General features: G+C 42.8%; 1 protein-coding gene across 7 annotated transcripts in view; it reads right to left on the bottom strand.

The window, feature by feature from the left end:
* The window catches only part of SDK1 (sidekick cell adhesion molecule 1), a 387,953-nt gene that overhangs the window by 67,387 nt on the left and 304,182 nt on the right, over positions 1 to 16,384 (bottom strand). For all 7 annotated transcript variants that reach the window (XM_038151581.1, XM_038151583.1, XM_038151588.1 and 4 more), the window contains exons 26-29: positions 15,043 to 15,280; positions 9,127 to 9,242; positions 8,672 to 8,861; positions 6,697 to 6,795 (exon numbers count right to left, since the gene is read on the bottom strand). In XM_038151581.1, coding sequence (XP_038007509.1) covers positions 6,697 to 6,795; positions 8,672 to 8,861; positions 9,127 to 9,242; positions 15,043 to 15,280 — 643 coding nt within the window. The remainder of the gene's footprint in view (positions 1 to 6,696; positions 6,796 to 8,671; positions 8,862 to 9,126; positions 9,243 to 15,042; positions 15,281 to 16,384) is intronic.

Genomic DNA, 16,384 nt, shown 5'->3' with positions numbered 1-16,384 from the left:
TCTAGTCTGGAGGCTGAGGGGTGACCACACAGCTCCCTGAGGAGGGGGTGTGGAGAGGGAGATGCTGATCTAGGGTGGTAAAACACTGGTGCAGAGAGGTGGTGCCTGCCCCATCCTTGGAAATATTCAAGGTCAAGTTGGACATGGCTCAGAACAACATTTATTAGTTGAGAATGCCCCTGCCCATGGCAGGGGGGTTGGACCAGATGGCTTTCAAAGATTGCTGCTAACCCAAACTATCCAGGTTCTGTTATCTCCCTGGGACTGATAGGACACGTGGGAATGGGTCAAGACTGCTTCAGCCAAGGTTCAGACTGGACATGAGGAAGAATTTATTCACAGAGAGGGTGGTCAAACCCTGGAACTGCCTTCCTGGAGAGGTGGGCAATGCCTCAAGCCTGTCTGTGTTTAAAAGCCATTTGGATGAAGCCCTTAATAATGCTGTAACTTGGTCAGCACTGAACTGGTCAGGCAGCTGGACTTAATTATTGTTATAGGTGCCTTCCAACTGGAATAGTCTGTTCTGTTCTATTCTTTTCTAATCAATTAAAAAGTCTCCTGATTTTTCTGTGCTCCTGAGTATGCTTAGATCCCAGCAAAGTCATGGGGTCTTACACTTTCAATATTTCATTCTTTCACCTGCAAATTATCTCCTTTTACCCATGGGACTAGTTCTTCCATTACTGGTCCAATATATTTCAACAAAGTATTTCTGTACCTTTAATGCTGCAATATTTTGATCTTTTAAAAAAGTCCACAGAAAGACAGAGAGCAACGGGGAGAAGGAACTGATATATGTGATCTTTTTTGTTTATACTGATGTGAAGAATGTGGGAGTGAAAACCCCAGTGCAGGATCTTAACAAGGAGGAAAAAAATAGTCAAAGAAAAGCACTGGGGAAATTTTTACAGAAGCAAGAAAGATGAAGGAAAAAGCAACTAAGATGGCTAAAGAAGCTTGATAAAGGGATATAAGATGCAAAGAATAAGACCTGGAGGGAAACAGAGAACATTAAAAGAATAGAAAAGTTGATTTATCTAGTTATTAAAAGATAAGTATGATATCTGGGACATATCCTTGTCGAGTAATTTCCTCTCTTTTCTAAACCTTTGTAAAATATGAAGTGTAGTTAAAATGTAAGGGGGGAATAGAAAGATAACTATTTACTACTAAATGGTGGCAGTCATGCTGGAAAGCAATTACAAACACACCCAGATTAGGCAAAGGAACACATACATATCTAGGCCATTACAAATCTTACACAAGAGTGGGTCTGTGGCTGGTGAAATAATTAATTTAGCTGTGAGAAAGAGGAAATCACTCGTCACAGCCTGTCTCTGTGACAGGCTCTGCAAACTCCCTCTCCTTGCATCCCTGTGAAAAACAGCACCAGCTTTCACTGTCCCCTCCGACATCTGCTGCTGGCTCAAAGTCTGAGGAAATATCTGTTTTCCTGAGTTTACACAACCAGAGACATCACCTTAACAGATTTCATAAGAAACTCAACAACTCCATAGGTCTGATTCCAAGGCAAATATCCAAGCTCTACACCTGAACTCAGCTCACTTTTATTGCTACCTACAACCCACCTGAGAGACACCCAGTACTTCATTCTGACCCCCTGCATCTCCTGTCATTCAGTTTGGGACAATGAGGATCCAGACTGGCATAAAAAGCATTACTTTTATTTTTTTCTGCGTGGCACAGAAGACTCAGTACTTAAACTACAACTTGGATAATAACTAGGGCTAATGCAAGATCAAAAAGATAAAATTATTAAGTTGATGAATTTCAGCAACAAGGGATAGGAGAAGAAAGGAAATGTTAAGTGAAATCAAACGAGGCAAATCAATAGAGGTAAATGGAAAGTGTTCAAAGAGAAATTAATGTATGCTTGAGGGCTATAACAGGCAATTGCTGCAGTGGAGGAATGAGCAGCTTCCTTTCCTTGCTAGATTATGACAATAAGATGTTGCAGATATCTTAGGAAAAAAAATTAAAAAATCGAAGGTTATGAATGAAAGTATAACATTTAAAAGGAGATTGAAGCAAACTTTTGGGGGAAAGGAATATCTTACAGAATGTCTGGATGGTCAATAAGAAGTCATATAATTTTCTTAGCTTCTTTGCCATATAGCATTAGATCCCAAATCCCTTCTGCTATTGGGAGTGCTGCCACTCACCAGGCCACGACAGCATTAAAAACCCTCCTGAAAAGATCAAGTCTTCAGGAGTTTATTTATTCATTAAAACTAGGCTTATTTTTCACTTCAGCATCTTTCTGAGCATTTTTTTTTTTGCACAAGTGCAAGCAGTTCCATGAGCTGCACAGTTCCCAAACTCAATAAGTGGCAGCTGCCTGTTAAACGTTAGGTCACCGCAACACAGCCGCTGGATCCCCCGAAGCAAACAGGCAGCAGGAGGGTGACAACACCCCGTGAATATCAAAAAGCTTTCAAGCTCATCACCATACAAAGCCCTTCAAGAAGTGACAGCACCCGTTGGTGCAGGCCACGGTGCAGCAGAGATACAAACAATTATTAATTTGTCACAGAACTCGGGGAGAGCTGAGCGATACCACGAGGTTACGCTCGCGCGGCGGAGCAGCAATCCAGTTTGTTGATTTTCCTGCTTATCTGTTTTAGGGCCAGCGGGTGTGCAAATGCAGCCTGGGATCAAAACAGGAATTTGCAAACATGGATTACATCCAATTTTGGTTCTAATTCTCGGCGGAGTTCTTATACATTTTTTTTTTTTGCAATAAGCTCCAGGTAAATGCTAAATATGAGGATACCGTGAGGAATACTAACCAGGGACGGGGAGGATGTGGGTTAAGCTCTCGTTTTCAGGGGGAGCTCATAGCTTGAAGTGCACAAATGCACATTAATGCCTCATTTATCTTTAATAGAATTTGAGGGAACTCTGTGGGTGCTGGCTGAACTGAGTGCAGAGAGGAAGACAGAGTGAAGCCTCAGATGGTTAGAGTAACATTCCCAGAAGGAAAAAGGGAAATATCTCACAGTCTTGCATGGTAAAATATTTAAACAAACAAACAAGTGGTTTTCCCTCTTGGTGCCTGCCAGTATTTCATCCTGCTAATCTCTCTCTGAAATGCTAGAACATGTTTTTATATAGATTACAAAAATGTTAGCTGCAAAGGTGCGTGTACGCTCAGAGGACAAGGCAGCCAGAGCAGGAACATTAGTTCAAAGGCTCTGAATAGAAGTCGCTCTCGCAAAGCAAGTGGTTTTTCTTTCGAGCCCCAGGAATGAATAGAAGGCCAGCACACAAAATTACGTTCACTTATTTTTCCCAATGGCTCCACTTTGGTGCACTTGACCAGAGGGTTGGAGTGGTGTTTTGGAGGTTCATTATAGTAATGAGATGTAAAAAGTGTACAGGGAAAAAATAAAAACCCAAAACTCCCCAAATTTGCAACCTTTCCTTAGAACGCTACACAGAGTTTTTATCTATTTTTGAAGCACGGTTCAGTTCTTAGGAAAGATCACAGAAGTACCCAGCATGAGCAATTTTCCCTTTTTCTCTCTTTGGCAGCTAACTACTTCCTCCAGGAACCTCAGTATTTCTACCATTGAGAAAATAAAAGTGAGAACAGTTGAATAAAGACAATGGACTTCAAAGAGGTGGATGGGGGGGACTGGCAGGTAACATCCCCCTGGGAAGGAATTCTAAGGGAAAAAGGAATCCAGGTTAGCTGACCATTTTAAGAGAGAAAAAAAAAAAAATGGTACAACTATCCCAACGCAGACAAAAGATGTTAAGAGGCCAATATGTTTGCATTCAGAGCTCACTAATGACCTGAAAATCAAAAGTGAATTGGACAAAAAGTTGAAACAGGACACAGGTCTAAGGGAGTGTATAAATAGACAGCACAGGCACGTAGGGACAAAATCAGAACGGCCAAAGAGCAAAGTGAGTTATCACCTGAAGGGCAGCAAAGGCAATGAGAAAGATTTCATAAATACATTAGAAATCTGAGGGAGAGAAGGAGAACGGGTCAGCCAGCAGGAAGAAAAAATGAGCACAAGACAGGTGAGGCAGAGAGAGAAGGAAGGCTGGTACCTGCACTGCTGTGTTTTCACACACAACAAGAAGTTGGTGCTGACAAGATCCTCCACACAAATGAAAAGTGACAACAATGAAAGTAGGGATGCAGGCTGGAATGGAGAACAGGTTAACGAATATTTAGTTAAGCTGGATGTAATCAAGTCAGAAAGGCCTGATGAAATTTGCCCTGCAGAGATGGAGCCATCTCTGAATAATTAGCCATTCTCATCTAGGACTTGTGGACGACAGGTGACATCCCAGAACATTACAAAAGGGCAAACAGAGTACACCAGCTTTTAAAAGGAGGCAAGGCTGACTAAAGGAATTATGGACAAATCAAACTAAAGTTCAATACACAGAAAGAATCTGGAAAAAAATATGAGTCAATATACAAGCATCCATGAGGATAATAATGTGCCAGGGAACAGCCAATATCTGTTTGATTGGAGCAAATAATAAATATCAAATAATCTGTTTTCCATTTTGACAGTGTAATTGGCCAGGTGGGAAGAGTAGATATGAGCCACACTGACTTTGAGTAAGGCTTTAATATGGTTGCACACAGTCCCACCAAAAGCAAACACAATAACAGAATCTAAGAAAAACACCACATATTTTGAAATGAATGCTTAAAAAAATAAAATGTTGTTATCAATGATTTGCTAACAACCTGGGAGGACACAGTGAGCTCTCATGAGACCTCATGAATGAGTCTGGTTCTGTTTAATACTTTCATTAATGACCTCGCTGATGGAATTGCCAATCTGCTTGCAAACTCCAAAAATGAAACCAAGCTGTGCACACTTTAGAGGACATGAGTGTCATTTAAAGAGATCTGGGTAATGAAGAGAGATGGTCTGGAATCAGTGAGATGAAATTCAATAAAGGCATCTGCAAATTATCACACTTAAAGAGAAAAAGCTGCATGTTCTTGTGAAAGGAGGACTGGCTGACCTGGAAGTGTGCTGTGGGAAAGAGCAGGAATGAACAGTGGGACATGAAGTGACTTAGTTACACCATCAGAATAGTCAAGGACTGTGTGAAGTATCCTGGGATGCCTTACTAGGCATGGCTGTGAAAGACATTGGAAACAACAGTCTACATGCTAAACATGCCAAAGATTCTTTAAGGGACAGCTTTCCCCCTTCCTTCCAACCCTGTTTTTTGTACTATTTTTTCATCACCACAATGGCAATGAACAAGAACTGGCTGTGGAGGGGATGCACTGCACAAAGCACTCTGCAAAGACAAAATAAAGGAGAGTTCCTCCTCCACTGATCTTGCAGCAACTCCTGCAAATGAGGCTGACAAAGTGCAGCAACGTGAGAGGCTGGAACACAGTTGGGGGAGCAAAATGTCTTTTGTGCTTTCTCATCACTCCTGTCAAATGATTTCTTTTTCTCCTTAACCACATCCTGTGACTCAAATCTCAAACTCTGCTGAGAGCAAGTTCTAGGACACACAGTACCTTAAAAAAGGCAACAAATCAAACCCACGAGACAACCTGGAAGCCAAGCTTCCTTGAGCAGCAGAGAAAGCCTGTGTGGATCCATCTCTGGCAGCTCACCACTGCCAAGCTTCACACAGACTCCTCCTTGTGCTCAGAAAATCCTGCAGCGTCTGCCTTTGGATGCTATTTTATGATTTCCCTGTGTCTTCAGATGCCAGGATCACTTTGGTAAACCACACACCTGAGCAAACACTTTGAGTTCTTGACTCAAGATTTAAGTGTAACGCAGGACGAGCTCTGTATTTAAAGCAATGCCATCTCTGCAGAAGCATTTGAAGCAGGCACCCTCCAGCCAGCAAGGAAAGCTTTAGGGAATATTGCTGGAAGCCAACACATGAGCCTGAACGATGGCAGTGAAATTAGAAGCAGAAAGGCCTGGCAGACTGAGTACTAGATAAAAACAAAAGCTTTTGCTTCTGTTCTCAGAATTGAGACACAAATCTTTACTCACCAGCCAGAACTACTGTAAAATGTGTTCAGCAGCAGCAGAAAACACTAAATTGCTTGGTAACTATGAGCTACGTTAATTTTAGAGGCAGGAATGGATTCTTACATTGTAAAAGTCTTCACATTTTAAGTGCAACACTGGCTGGAGCACATATTGTAAAGGCAGCCCAAGAGTTATGAGAGCAGGAAGGTGAGGAGGTTTTCTGCAAATTCCTGTCATGTCTTGCTGCCTCTCTTTCCCCTGATGAAAGGGCAAATAGGATTTAACTCCTCATGACCTGTCAGACATATTATCTCAAGGAAGCAATAAAATGGAAGCACACATAAAACTGAAACATTGGGCGTGTCTGGCAAAGGTGGGGAAAATCCAGGTCTCCAGGCAGTTTTCCCAACAGTCAGCCAAACAGGTTACCAACCCAAATGCAGATGGGAGGAGAGATGACATTCAGACATGGGGCCTTGAACAACACCGAATTCTGGCTCAGGAAAACCCACAGCACGGAGCCCTGCAGACTGGCCCCTCACCACAGCCCCTCAGCTGGCAGCAGCACATTTTCTTTTCTTCAGCCAGAGATTTGCTTATGGGCAAGGCAAAGGAAAACCCAACAGCTGTAGCTTGCCCTGATCTCCATCCCTCCACTCCCAGCCTGGGGTTTGCTGCTCCACCTTACCCAGAATAACTCCGTTGGGCTCCTCCGGCGGCTGCCACACGATGCGCACGGATGTCAGCCTCACCTCGGGGAACACCAGCCTCACGGGGGGCCCGGGGGCTGCAAGGCAACACAGAGAGCATGGCAGCAAGGACTGAACAGCACAGGGACCACAGGTTTTCTGCTCACCCTGTACAGAATTATGACCCAAGCCCTATCTCTCTGATAGTGGTTGGAAGCACCTGTGCATGTGCATAATATAATTTATTCTATATATAAATATACATTCTGTCCATGGGTAAAGGCCTCCAACACCCTCAGACATCAAACACAGCACAGACCAGTGCACCCTACACTGGTTTTTTACTGCACCACGAGCTCTGAGCTCTGTAGGATTTTTCTCACAGCAGCATCACCACTGGTGTAACTGAGAACACACTATGAAGCAAGACACCAAGCTGCCTTTACAGAGAGTTATATAGCTGAATCCACCCCATACCTGTTAGAATTCAATAATATCCCTTCCTTGTGTCATCAGCACCAGCTTTGAACTGCTTCCCGACTTTACATTTGCATTTTAAACACTGAGGTGTGAGCAGGAGAACCTGAGGCAGGTGAGAGGCACATTAACATCAATGGTGCTGACCAGCCCAGGTTCACAAGGTGAGGAGATGCTAATTCATACATTACCATCCATGAATTTTCCCCTTCAGCACAAATTCCACCTGCATTACTCCTGGTGATGCTTTTAATTAAGTTGAGCCCAGAGGAGACACAACATATTTATGTCAGGGGTATGGAGAGGGAAGAACAATTAGTTTCATTTGCCAACATGCACTTAAGCAGGGAACTGCTATAATGGGGTTATCCAAAACAAACAGTTTTAAGTATTTCTCATTACAGTCCGATATGTACATTTCATTGAGTGCTTTTCTCTCCCTGCAGAGCTCTGCTAACAGTAACTTTTCTTATTTTTCCTTTCAAAGAAAAGCCACGTCCACACACAGGGAGTATTCTGAGAAAAAGGCTAAAAAAAGGTCAGGGAGGTGTTGCCCCTGTTCCTGACCCCACACACTCCCACTCCTTCCTTCCCTGCACTGCATGGAAAATGTTTTGTTAAGCCAGAAGTCTGAATGTGTTTTCAGTCCAACCAAATTACCTTAATGAATTTACTTGTGTAAACCAATGTTTACTCCATTATTATTTTGAAAAGACTTTGATGAGAAAGAGAGAGACTTAAACAGAAGCCTCTCACACTGATCTCAACCTATTTATTCCTGATAAGGTAATGAAAGTAAAAGCAGTTTTAGCATCTGCAAAGCCCAAAAAATATTTCAAGAATTGAACCAAATTTGTGTAGAATTCCATCAGCAGGAATGCTTCCACCACACCAGTGTGCTCAGAGAGGGCTTGCTTGGGTTCCTTCAGGAGCCCAACTGCACTGGGAACCCCCTGGGAAGTGCTGGAGGCAGCTGCAGAAGGAAGCTGGTAGGATCATCTTCCAAGGTCAATGCCTTATTCTTTTGGGGTTAAAAAAAAAAGGAGAGTGGATTAGTGAAGTTGCAAATTCCACCTCTTTCCTTCAGTCCAGTCAGACCCAGATTTGTTTATTGCTTTCAATTGCAGCACATTTTTTTTAGCATGATTGAACTTCAATAAGAATTTATAATTGGTCTCTAAAATTGTCTTCAATAGAAATTATCTCCACCAAGCTACAGAGTTCAATATTAGAAGTTTTCTTCCTCTTCATTAGCTGCAGGGAAGGAGGAAAATAGGGGACACTGGTTTTCTGTGCTTTTGCCAGATTCTCAGCCCATGACCAATGGGATACTGCTGAGTTATGTACCAGCTACAGCCAATGTCCTTTGGGTTCAAAGCTGAAAAAAAATCCCCCCAAATTCCAAATATTTGTTGCCTACACTTACACCACTAGAAGAAATCTGCATTAAAAGGCTGGATCAAATAAGATGGTTATTTTGGCAACCTTTAAACTCACCATCATCCTTGGTTCTCTCTGTCACTGCTGGGGAGCTGGGGACCCCATCCCCAATGCGGGTGAATGCCAGCACCTGGAGCTCATAAAGGACAAATTTCCTCAGGCCGGAGAGCAGCACTGACTGGGTGTGGTTCCCCCTCACTGTTTGGCTCTTGGGTTCTGAGTCCAAATCCCTTGCTTTATAAAGGATCTGCAGGATAAATTGTGGATGAGACAGAGAAGGAAAGAGATTGTTGCATGAGGACTGAAGAGAGGGAGATTCCTCCTTGTCACCCAGTATAAAATGAGATAACATTCACCAATCAGCCCTTTCAAAGCCAGCACACTTCCTGTATCTTCTCCAGCTGACTTTGAACAATAAGAATACCCAGCAGGTGAATAATACATAAAAAATACAAAATCATGTCCCGGTAATGCGCTAAAAATCAAATGAGTATGAAACTCCAGCTGCATACCTTGTAGCCCAGGATGAGACCATTCTGCTCAGACTCAGGAACTGCTGCCCAGGTCAGCAGGATCTGGGTCGAGCTCACGGCTTCAGCAGAGACATTCTCAGGAGGAGCAGAGGGAACTGGAACCACACAGCATCACCAAAGAGCAGAAATAGGTCAGACATAGCAGATAATTTTTCTCCATATCCCTACCTGCCCAGGAATCTTCCAGGATCCCACAGAAGAGTATTCAAACCCAAAAGAGCTGGAATATGTTTTAGAAAATCCCTTCTCTTCTTGTATTCATTCTACATCATCTTTATATTTCAGCCTGTCTCACAATTTCTTGCCAGTTCCTCTCAGAAATGACAATGTTTGTAAAGAGCTAAACATTTAATACTTATCAGTGTCTACAGACAGACAGCAAATATTGACAGCTATGAATAAATTTCTAATTCTATATATTTGCAGTAATTAGAGCCAAGTTTAAATTCCTGGACTTCTCCAGAGGCCTATCCCCCAGTATTTCTTTAGCATACCTTTTATTCCTTCTGTCAAAACCCAGAACTCTCTCTGAATGTGAGTTTATCTTATAGCATGATCCACTCTAACAAGAAGTTTTATGCCCCCGTGGCTTCCTATATTATCTGAAAGGAAATTGTAACATCTTGTCTAGAGCTAGCAATAATTCCCCCCCTGGATAGCACTGCCACTTCAGTAAGAATTTCTTTAACCTATGCAGCCTTTTGATGATGTGATAGCGCTCAATATTTGCAAGACATCAATTAGAGATGGATGCATTAACACCAGGAGTGTTTTCAGGGATTGATACGGTGTCAATGAGAGATGCCTATTTCATCTCTGTTGCAAAATTGGCTCTCATGAAACTGCAAACATCATTAGGACTGATGGCACAGGAACACTGTAATTTTCTCTGACTCCAGAGAAGAGCAAACTTGCATTTTCCCATGCCATTAAAACTCAAAGTGCTGCAAAACCACACAACTGCAGCCCTTTTGTAGGCAAGCTTAATAGCATGTCACGTTATGCAAGCAGGATGTGAGGCTATTTTTAAGAGTTCACATTTTATGCTGCCCTTTCGCATTCTTTTCCCCATGGCATTTCCAGCATCTGAAGGGTACAATCTTTTCTAAAGCCTGATACACCTGTCAGACCTCCAGAGAACATTCACCAAGTTATGTTACACAAGCACTTAGGGACAGTACAGCTTGATTAGGGCCTGAATATATCACAAAAAGCAGCCCAAAGCTCTGCCAAAGGAAAGCTTTCCTGGCTGTCCGAGTGAAAGAACAGATCTGCTGGTTTGGAGGCGAGCTCCTGAAGCTCCTAGCAACATGAATGAGATAATGAGTATGACACCAGAATTAATAAAAATGGAAAAACCCCACCCCCAAAACGTGGTACCCCCACCCCTGTGCACTCAAGGTTAACGGCAGAGATAGTAATTTCTGAAACAATTTCCCTGATACTAATTATTTGGGGCATAAGAAACAGAGCACCATCACATGACACTGCAGCAGACTGAAATCCAATTTTTTTCCCCCTCCAACACTGAAGTGTCTTTTTTTTTCCTTAAATATTCTCCCAGATTTATCCCCCACAAGGATATAATTATGTTAAAGGAAAATAGATTGCCAGGAGCCATGAATGTCTTTGGATAGCTGCCATAACTTTATCTGTAGATCTTCACAAAGAGCTACTCCCACATGAATCACTCCTGGAGAGAGAAAGGGTGGAGGTGGGTCACAAGAAACCAGGATGTGTAGAGGAAAGAAGCCCTTTCCCACCACATTTATTTCTGTTTTATATGGTTTGAGGCCCTTCAAAAGAGAAAAAGTTACTTTATTTTACAAATATTTATTTTTCTCTTTGATCAGCAGCCAGGAACTCTCCTGAACTCATAGAAGGTAGAGGCTGTGCCCGGGCTGGCCCCGAGGGCATCCTGGCTTTGAGGTGAGGATGGTCACACTGCTGGTGGGGCACTGGACAGCTGACAAAGGAGAGAAGGAGGTTCATTATCTCAGACCTCTCTCAATTCCCAGTGACAGAGCAGCTGAATGTCCCCTCTCACTGGAAAGGAATCTAAGTCCAATGCCTGAGTGGTAAAAATCGTTGTGTTCATTGAGCAAGCTTTAAATCTTCAGTCCTCACCTCAGTGTCAAGAATTTGATTCTAATATGAATTCAGGAACTGCAAGTGATTTTATGGATCTTATTGTTGCCAGCCTTTTATCAAGTAGCAGACTTTGATCGACCCTTTAAGAATGAATTGAAAGGTAACCTTCATTTCTCTGACCCATCTCCTCTCTCAGGAAGCTGTGATTCAAAGAAATTATAGTTTGCTAAGACTAATTAGTGAGTGAGGCACATAATCCCTCTTTCCTCTGTAAGCTCCCTTCTCTAATGCAGGTTTCCTTAAACTGTTGCACGGAAGACTTTGTTATAAGCTCCAAAAAGCTGAGTTCTCATTAGTAACCTGCAAGAATGGCACAGAAGCCAAGCAACAGTGTCCAAAAAAATCCCAGAGCATGAACAAAATGAACTGGAAACACTGAAACTAAACGATGAGCTAATCCAGCAAAGTGCCAGCACAGAGCACTTCAGAAGACCAAACGTAGGAAATCACAGAGTTACTGGCACTTCGCACTGCAATGTCAATAACTGCTCAAGTTTTTAAGGTTATCCACTTTGGCATCTAAAATCATGCATCCTCTTTCTACATCTGACACAGCCACATCTGATGTACAGCAAATTATGTCGTTTTATGTCTCTAACTGGGCCAAAAGGAGGTTTTAATAAGCTAGTCTGTATTCTGGCTTTCTAGGAAAGCTAGAGAGTGGGATGCAGTGGTTCTCTGCATTTTTGCAGCTCATTTTAGCTGCACATCCCTCACTCTTTTTGAAAGTAAAAATTAAAGTGGCACATTGTACATCTGATGTCGGCTAAGAAGTGCAAATTTCCAGCAAGGTTCACAGCAAAAGTAGCATAGCTGCAGCACACATCCACTTTGCCTATAAAATTAGGTACTGCAGACCAAAGCCTCAGCTTGTACAAATTCCCACAGTGACACTGGACCACATTTGAATTATCAAGAGATGCTCCATCACAGCACAGTAACTGCTCTGTGAAGGTCAGACTCCCAAGCACTGGGAGATTGATCCTTGCCATGGATGTGTGACCATGCTCCCACAGTAGCTCATCCTGTAGGACAAGTGTACACATTCATGTAGCTGAATATTAAGAGCACAAAATCCATTAAGGCACTGGGTTAGGTGTATCTGAGATGAATTTTTTTGAAAGCCAACAGGGTCTGTATCTAGGAGGAAGCAGCCCTGCCAAGGTTGTTCTAATACATCAGATGCCTCTGCAATTTCTTGCTTTCTCTATATTGGACCTGCAGTCGTTGTCAATTTATTGAGTGGAAACTGAGCTTGTTACTCTGCAGTTATTTTACACCGTAAAATTTAATGAGCTATTTAATTTCTAACATTTCAAAAACATTTTGGATTGATAGAACCTGTCCTGTTTAAAAATCCTAATTCATCTCCCTCCACCTTCAGCTGCCTGCAGCCCTATCCCAGATTTTCATTTTAGGAATTCCCAACTATTTTTCAAGCCAGTGTAACCAAAACCTACAGCATTATTTATTACCTCATGGTTTCTTTGGTTTTGATTTGTTTTATATATTCAGGAGCTTCAGAAACCAGTGAGCACTTGTAATGACATGCCCTGCTATTGTTGTTGGCATTTGTGCTCAGCTATCAGTGCTGTGATTGCACAAGCTAAAGCAAACAAATGCTCAAACAGAGCTTTATTTTCAATAAAGATTTTGGGCTCCAGTAGTTGCACTGCCATCAGATACCATGATCTGGTTTAGTGTCTGGGCTCTACTCCTTATTTCCCTGGATGGCATAAAACATGGAACCAGGAGTTGTGCCAATGAAGCACCACATGATCCTGGCCAAGGCACCTCTGGCCAGCTGTGTGGGATGTTTACAACCCCCAACACCAGCAAACAACTTCCCTAAGACTCTGTATCTAAAAAAGGGAAAAATAAATATTTTCAAGTGCTTGGAGAACATAAGCGATAGATGGAATTTTTCTTACGGTTCCGAAGACGGACCTAAAAGTGCTTTGACCTTTCTCTCCGGCTTTAAATATCTTTTATTTGCATTTTAACCCCATTTGACTGTGCATACAGGTTAATTCCAGATTCCCTGAAGTGCTTTCATACAGTTTGCTGCTAAGCCAGCACATCTTGTATATTCTAAATCTAGGAAGATACAGCCAAAAGTCTGAGCCCTGAATTGCTCTATGCAAGAAATCAGATGTCACTATCAAAGCAAACACATGGGAAAAACCAAACGAATCCTTACGGCCTAGATCACAGCTTTGTGTTATTTTGATCCCAGGTTCTGTGTGCCTCCCACAATCAGTTTCAAGTCAACCTTCTCTTAATACTCCCAGAAAAAATGCCAGAGCCACGTGTAACCTCTGATCTTTAGATGCTGAGCAAGAGCGCTGCAATCCTAAGGTTTTATGAAATGACTTAATCTTAGTATTTACTACATTTCAAAAGAAGTGTTTGAAGAGCAGCGGAGAGGCGAAAGTGGAGGATGTGATATCTTTTTATTACGATACGGAACTGCTTTGTCTGGGTTGTGCTATCTCTAACTCCAGCACAAGCCTTCTTCAAAATACCTCTGGCAATCGCTTTCCAATTACTCCTTCCCAAAGAGCAACACTTCAATGGAGGGGGATGACTTTGTTTAGCTTTCTCCCTGGCTAGTTCAAAGCAGAGTTATCTGAACCAGCTGACCAAACCCTGCTGTGCCTGGTCCCGCTTCCCACCAAGGAACACTGCGTGGTACACAGGGCACAGACATGCACACATCAGGCATGCACAGGATTAAATCCCAAAAACTTCTTTAACGAAGAAAAATTGCAAAAAACCCCCCAAAAAACCCAGGGAAAAAACTCAGCATTGAACCTTGCACAAAAAAGTGTCACAAACAGATTTATTATTAAACTTTTAAACTGCACATGTCACCCACTTTGTTGCTAACTTGCAACATAACTTTTCATTTCCCAGGTGCACGTAGGGTAGGCCTGGAAAGAAGTTTTGGGGAAGTCACCAGCTAGAGAGCAGCTTTTCAACATCTGCCTTCACTGTTCTCCTGAGCTAACAGTAATTTACTGTTGCCTGAGAGTGACAGCTTCCTTCTGATATTTGAAGTCTCTGTGCTTGCCTGGACAATTCAGCTCAACAATACAGCCCTGCTGCTCCAGGTCTGTGAGCAGGTTATGTCCACACAGCCTTGTACACACAATTTTGGAAGGCAGGTTTGAAAACGTGCCATCAGAAGCTCAGGTAATTATTTTATTTCTCTCCGTGCAATCAGCTCTCTAACGTGACTTGTGCCCTTTTAGAATTATTTGGTGCTTGAAATGAAATTTCAGGTAACCACAGCTGTGAGAAAATGTGCCTCAGGCTAGAAGCAGACGGGGAAAAGGGGAGGATTAGGGGAAATAGGGTACTGGGGAGGAAAAAGAGGCATGAGAGAGCATCTCAGCCAGAAAAGTCTTTATACGAGCTTCTCCTTGTGCTGTCCACGGTGGGGCAGAAATGGGGAGAGGTTGTTCTGTTTGCTTTAAATAAAAAACCTGAAGGTTTGTGCATGAAAGCAAGGTAGGAACAACAAAAAAAAAATCCTTCAAATGTCTGTATGTCTTTTTGCCTGCAGTTTATAGTCGAGATAGATTTTTTTTAAATTTCATTTCAGATTTCACAGCTCAGCAAGCAAAAAAACCCCACCCAACATTGAAACGTCAAACTAAAAAATTAAAATCTGAACAAAAGAGCAGAAAATGGTGAATTTCCAGGGTTTTCTGTGCCAGCAGATGTGGTACTCGGACTCACCCGACTCCCGTGTCCGCCCTCTGACGGCGTCGCTCCAGGGCCCTGCCCCGATGGCGTTGAAGGCCTGGATCTGCAGCTCGTACTCCGTCCACTCCTGCAGCTCCTCCAGCGTGCACTCCCGCGCCAGGCGGTCGGCGAGGACCTTCAGCAGGGCTGGGGACGGCAGGTCCACGCGCCACGCCCTGATCCGGTACCCCACCGACTCGGGGTTCCCGTTGTACTGCGTGTCAGGGAGCGGCTGGCGGGTGACAGGAAACACAACGTCCCCATCAGACACATGGCCAGCCTGAACCCGTGTGCAGGCCATAGCAAGGCAAAAATGATCAAGAGGTTGGTTTTCTGGTTTATGCTTTGTGATCTCTTGGTTTCTGTCCCGCTTGGAAATTTTCTTTTGATTTTTTACCTTAATTTTGAGCCAAGTAGATTTGCTCACAAAACCAAGCCCTTTGCTGTGGGTGTATCAACAGAGATGGTATGAATACAATATATTTCAGAGCTTTGTGATTAATTATGGAAATGAATGATAAATTGCTGGAGCATGTGACAAATTCATTTATCGTACATTTTTTGCTTTTTTTTTACTGACTCTCTGCCTACTCATTTATCAGTAGAGATTCATTCTAGTATTCTAACTCCCCAAGCAATTTCAGAGATTAAAATATGAAATAATTAGCCTACTTCATGAAGTTTGGAGTTTTTCTGCTGTAAAACTAACTACACGATGCCACGGATGGCTGAGATTCAGTTCTGATTCACTGGGAAAGCTGGATACACATTAACATTTCACAGCTTAGAAGACTCTACCCCGCAGGCATGCAGGGCTAGAAGCGTGACCCTCATTCTGCAGGAAGGGAGGAATCCCCAGCTCCCAGGGGAGAACAGATTCACCTGCAGGTCTTGAAATAAAAGACATTAAACACTTTCAAATATTGATGCTATTAAGCATGAAAAGCGTTTATCAGGTCATTTTTAGCTGTGGCTGTTGCTTCTCCTGAACCCTGCAATTTGATTCATGGAAAACAGGCTTTCAGGCAGCACAATCTTCATGTTTTAAAGGCTTTTAAAGCAACCTGGAGTTAATTTTGATGGCAGATATGTAGGTCTGGATACAGTGCCAACATGGGCATGATATTCACACAGAAAAGCCATGACAAGAGTTGTGTGGGGCCTCTCAAAGGAACTGCAATTGCCCTTCTGTGGGTAGTGATGTGACACCTTCAAGCTTCAGGTTTTGGTCTGGCAAGGTTCAGCATTAAGTGCAGTGTCCTGTTGAGAAACTCGAATTATTCCTTTCCAACAGGAGAAAAACCCCCTTGTTCCCAGCCTGATTTTGACTTCCAGC

This window comes from Motacilla alba, chromosome 14, assembly GCF_015832195.1.
Source record: "Motacilla alba alba isolate MOTALB_02 chromosome 14, Motacilla_alba_V1.0_pri, whole genome shotgun sequence".
Classification (NCBI taxonomy): Eukaryota; Metazoa; Chordata; class Aves; order Passeriformes; family Motacillidae; genus Motacilla; species Motacilla alba.
This window is presented reverse-complemented; position numbering and strand designations above follow the sequence as displayed.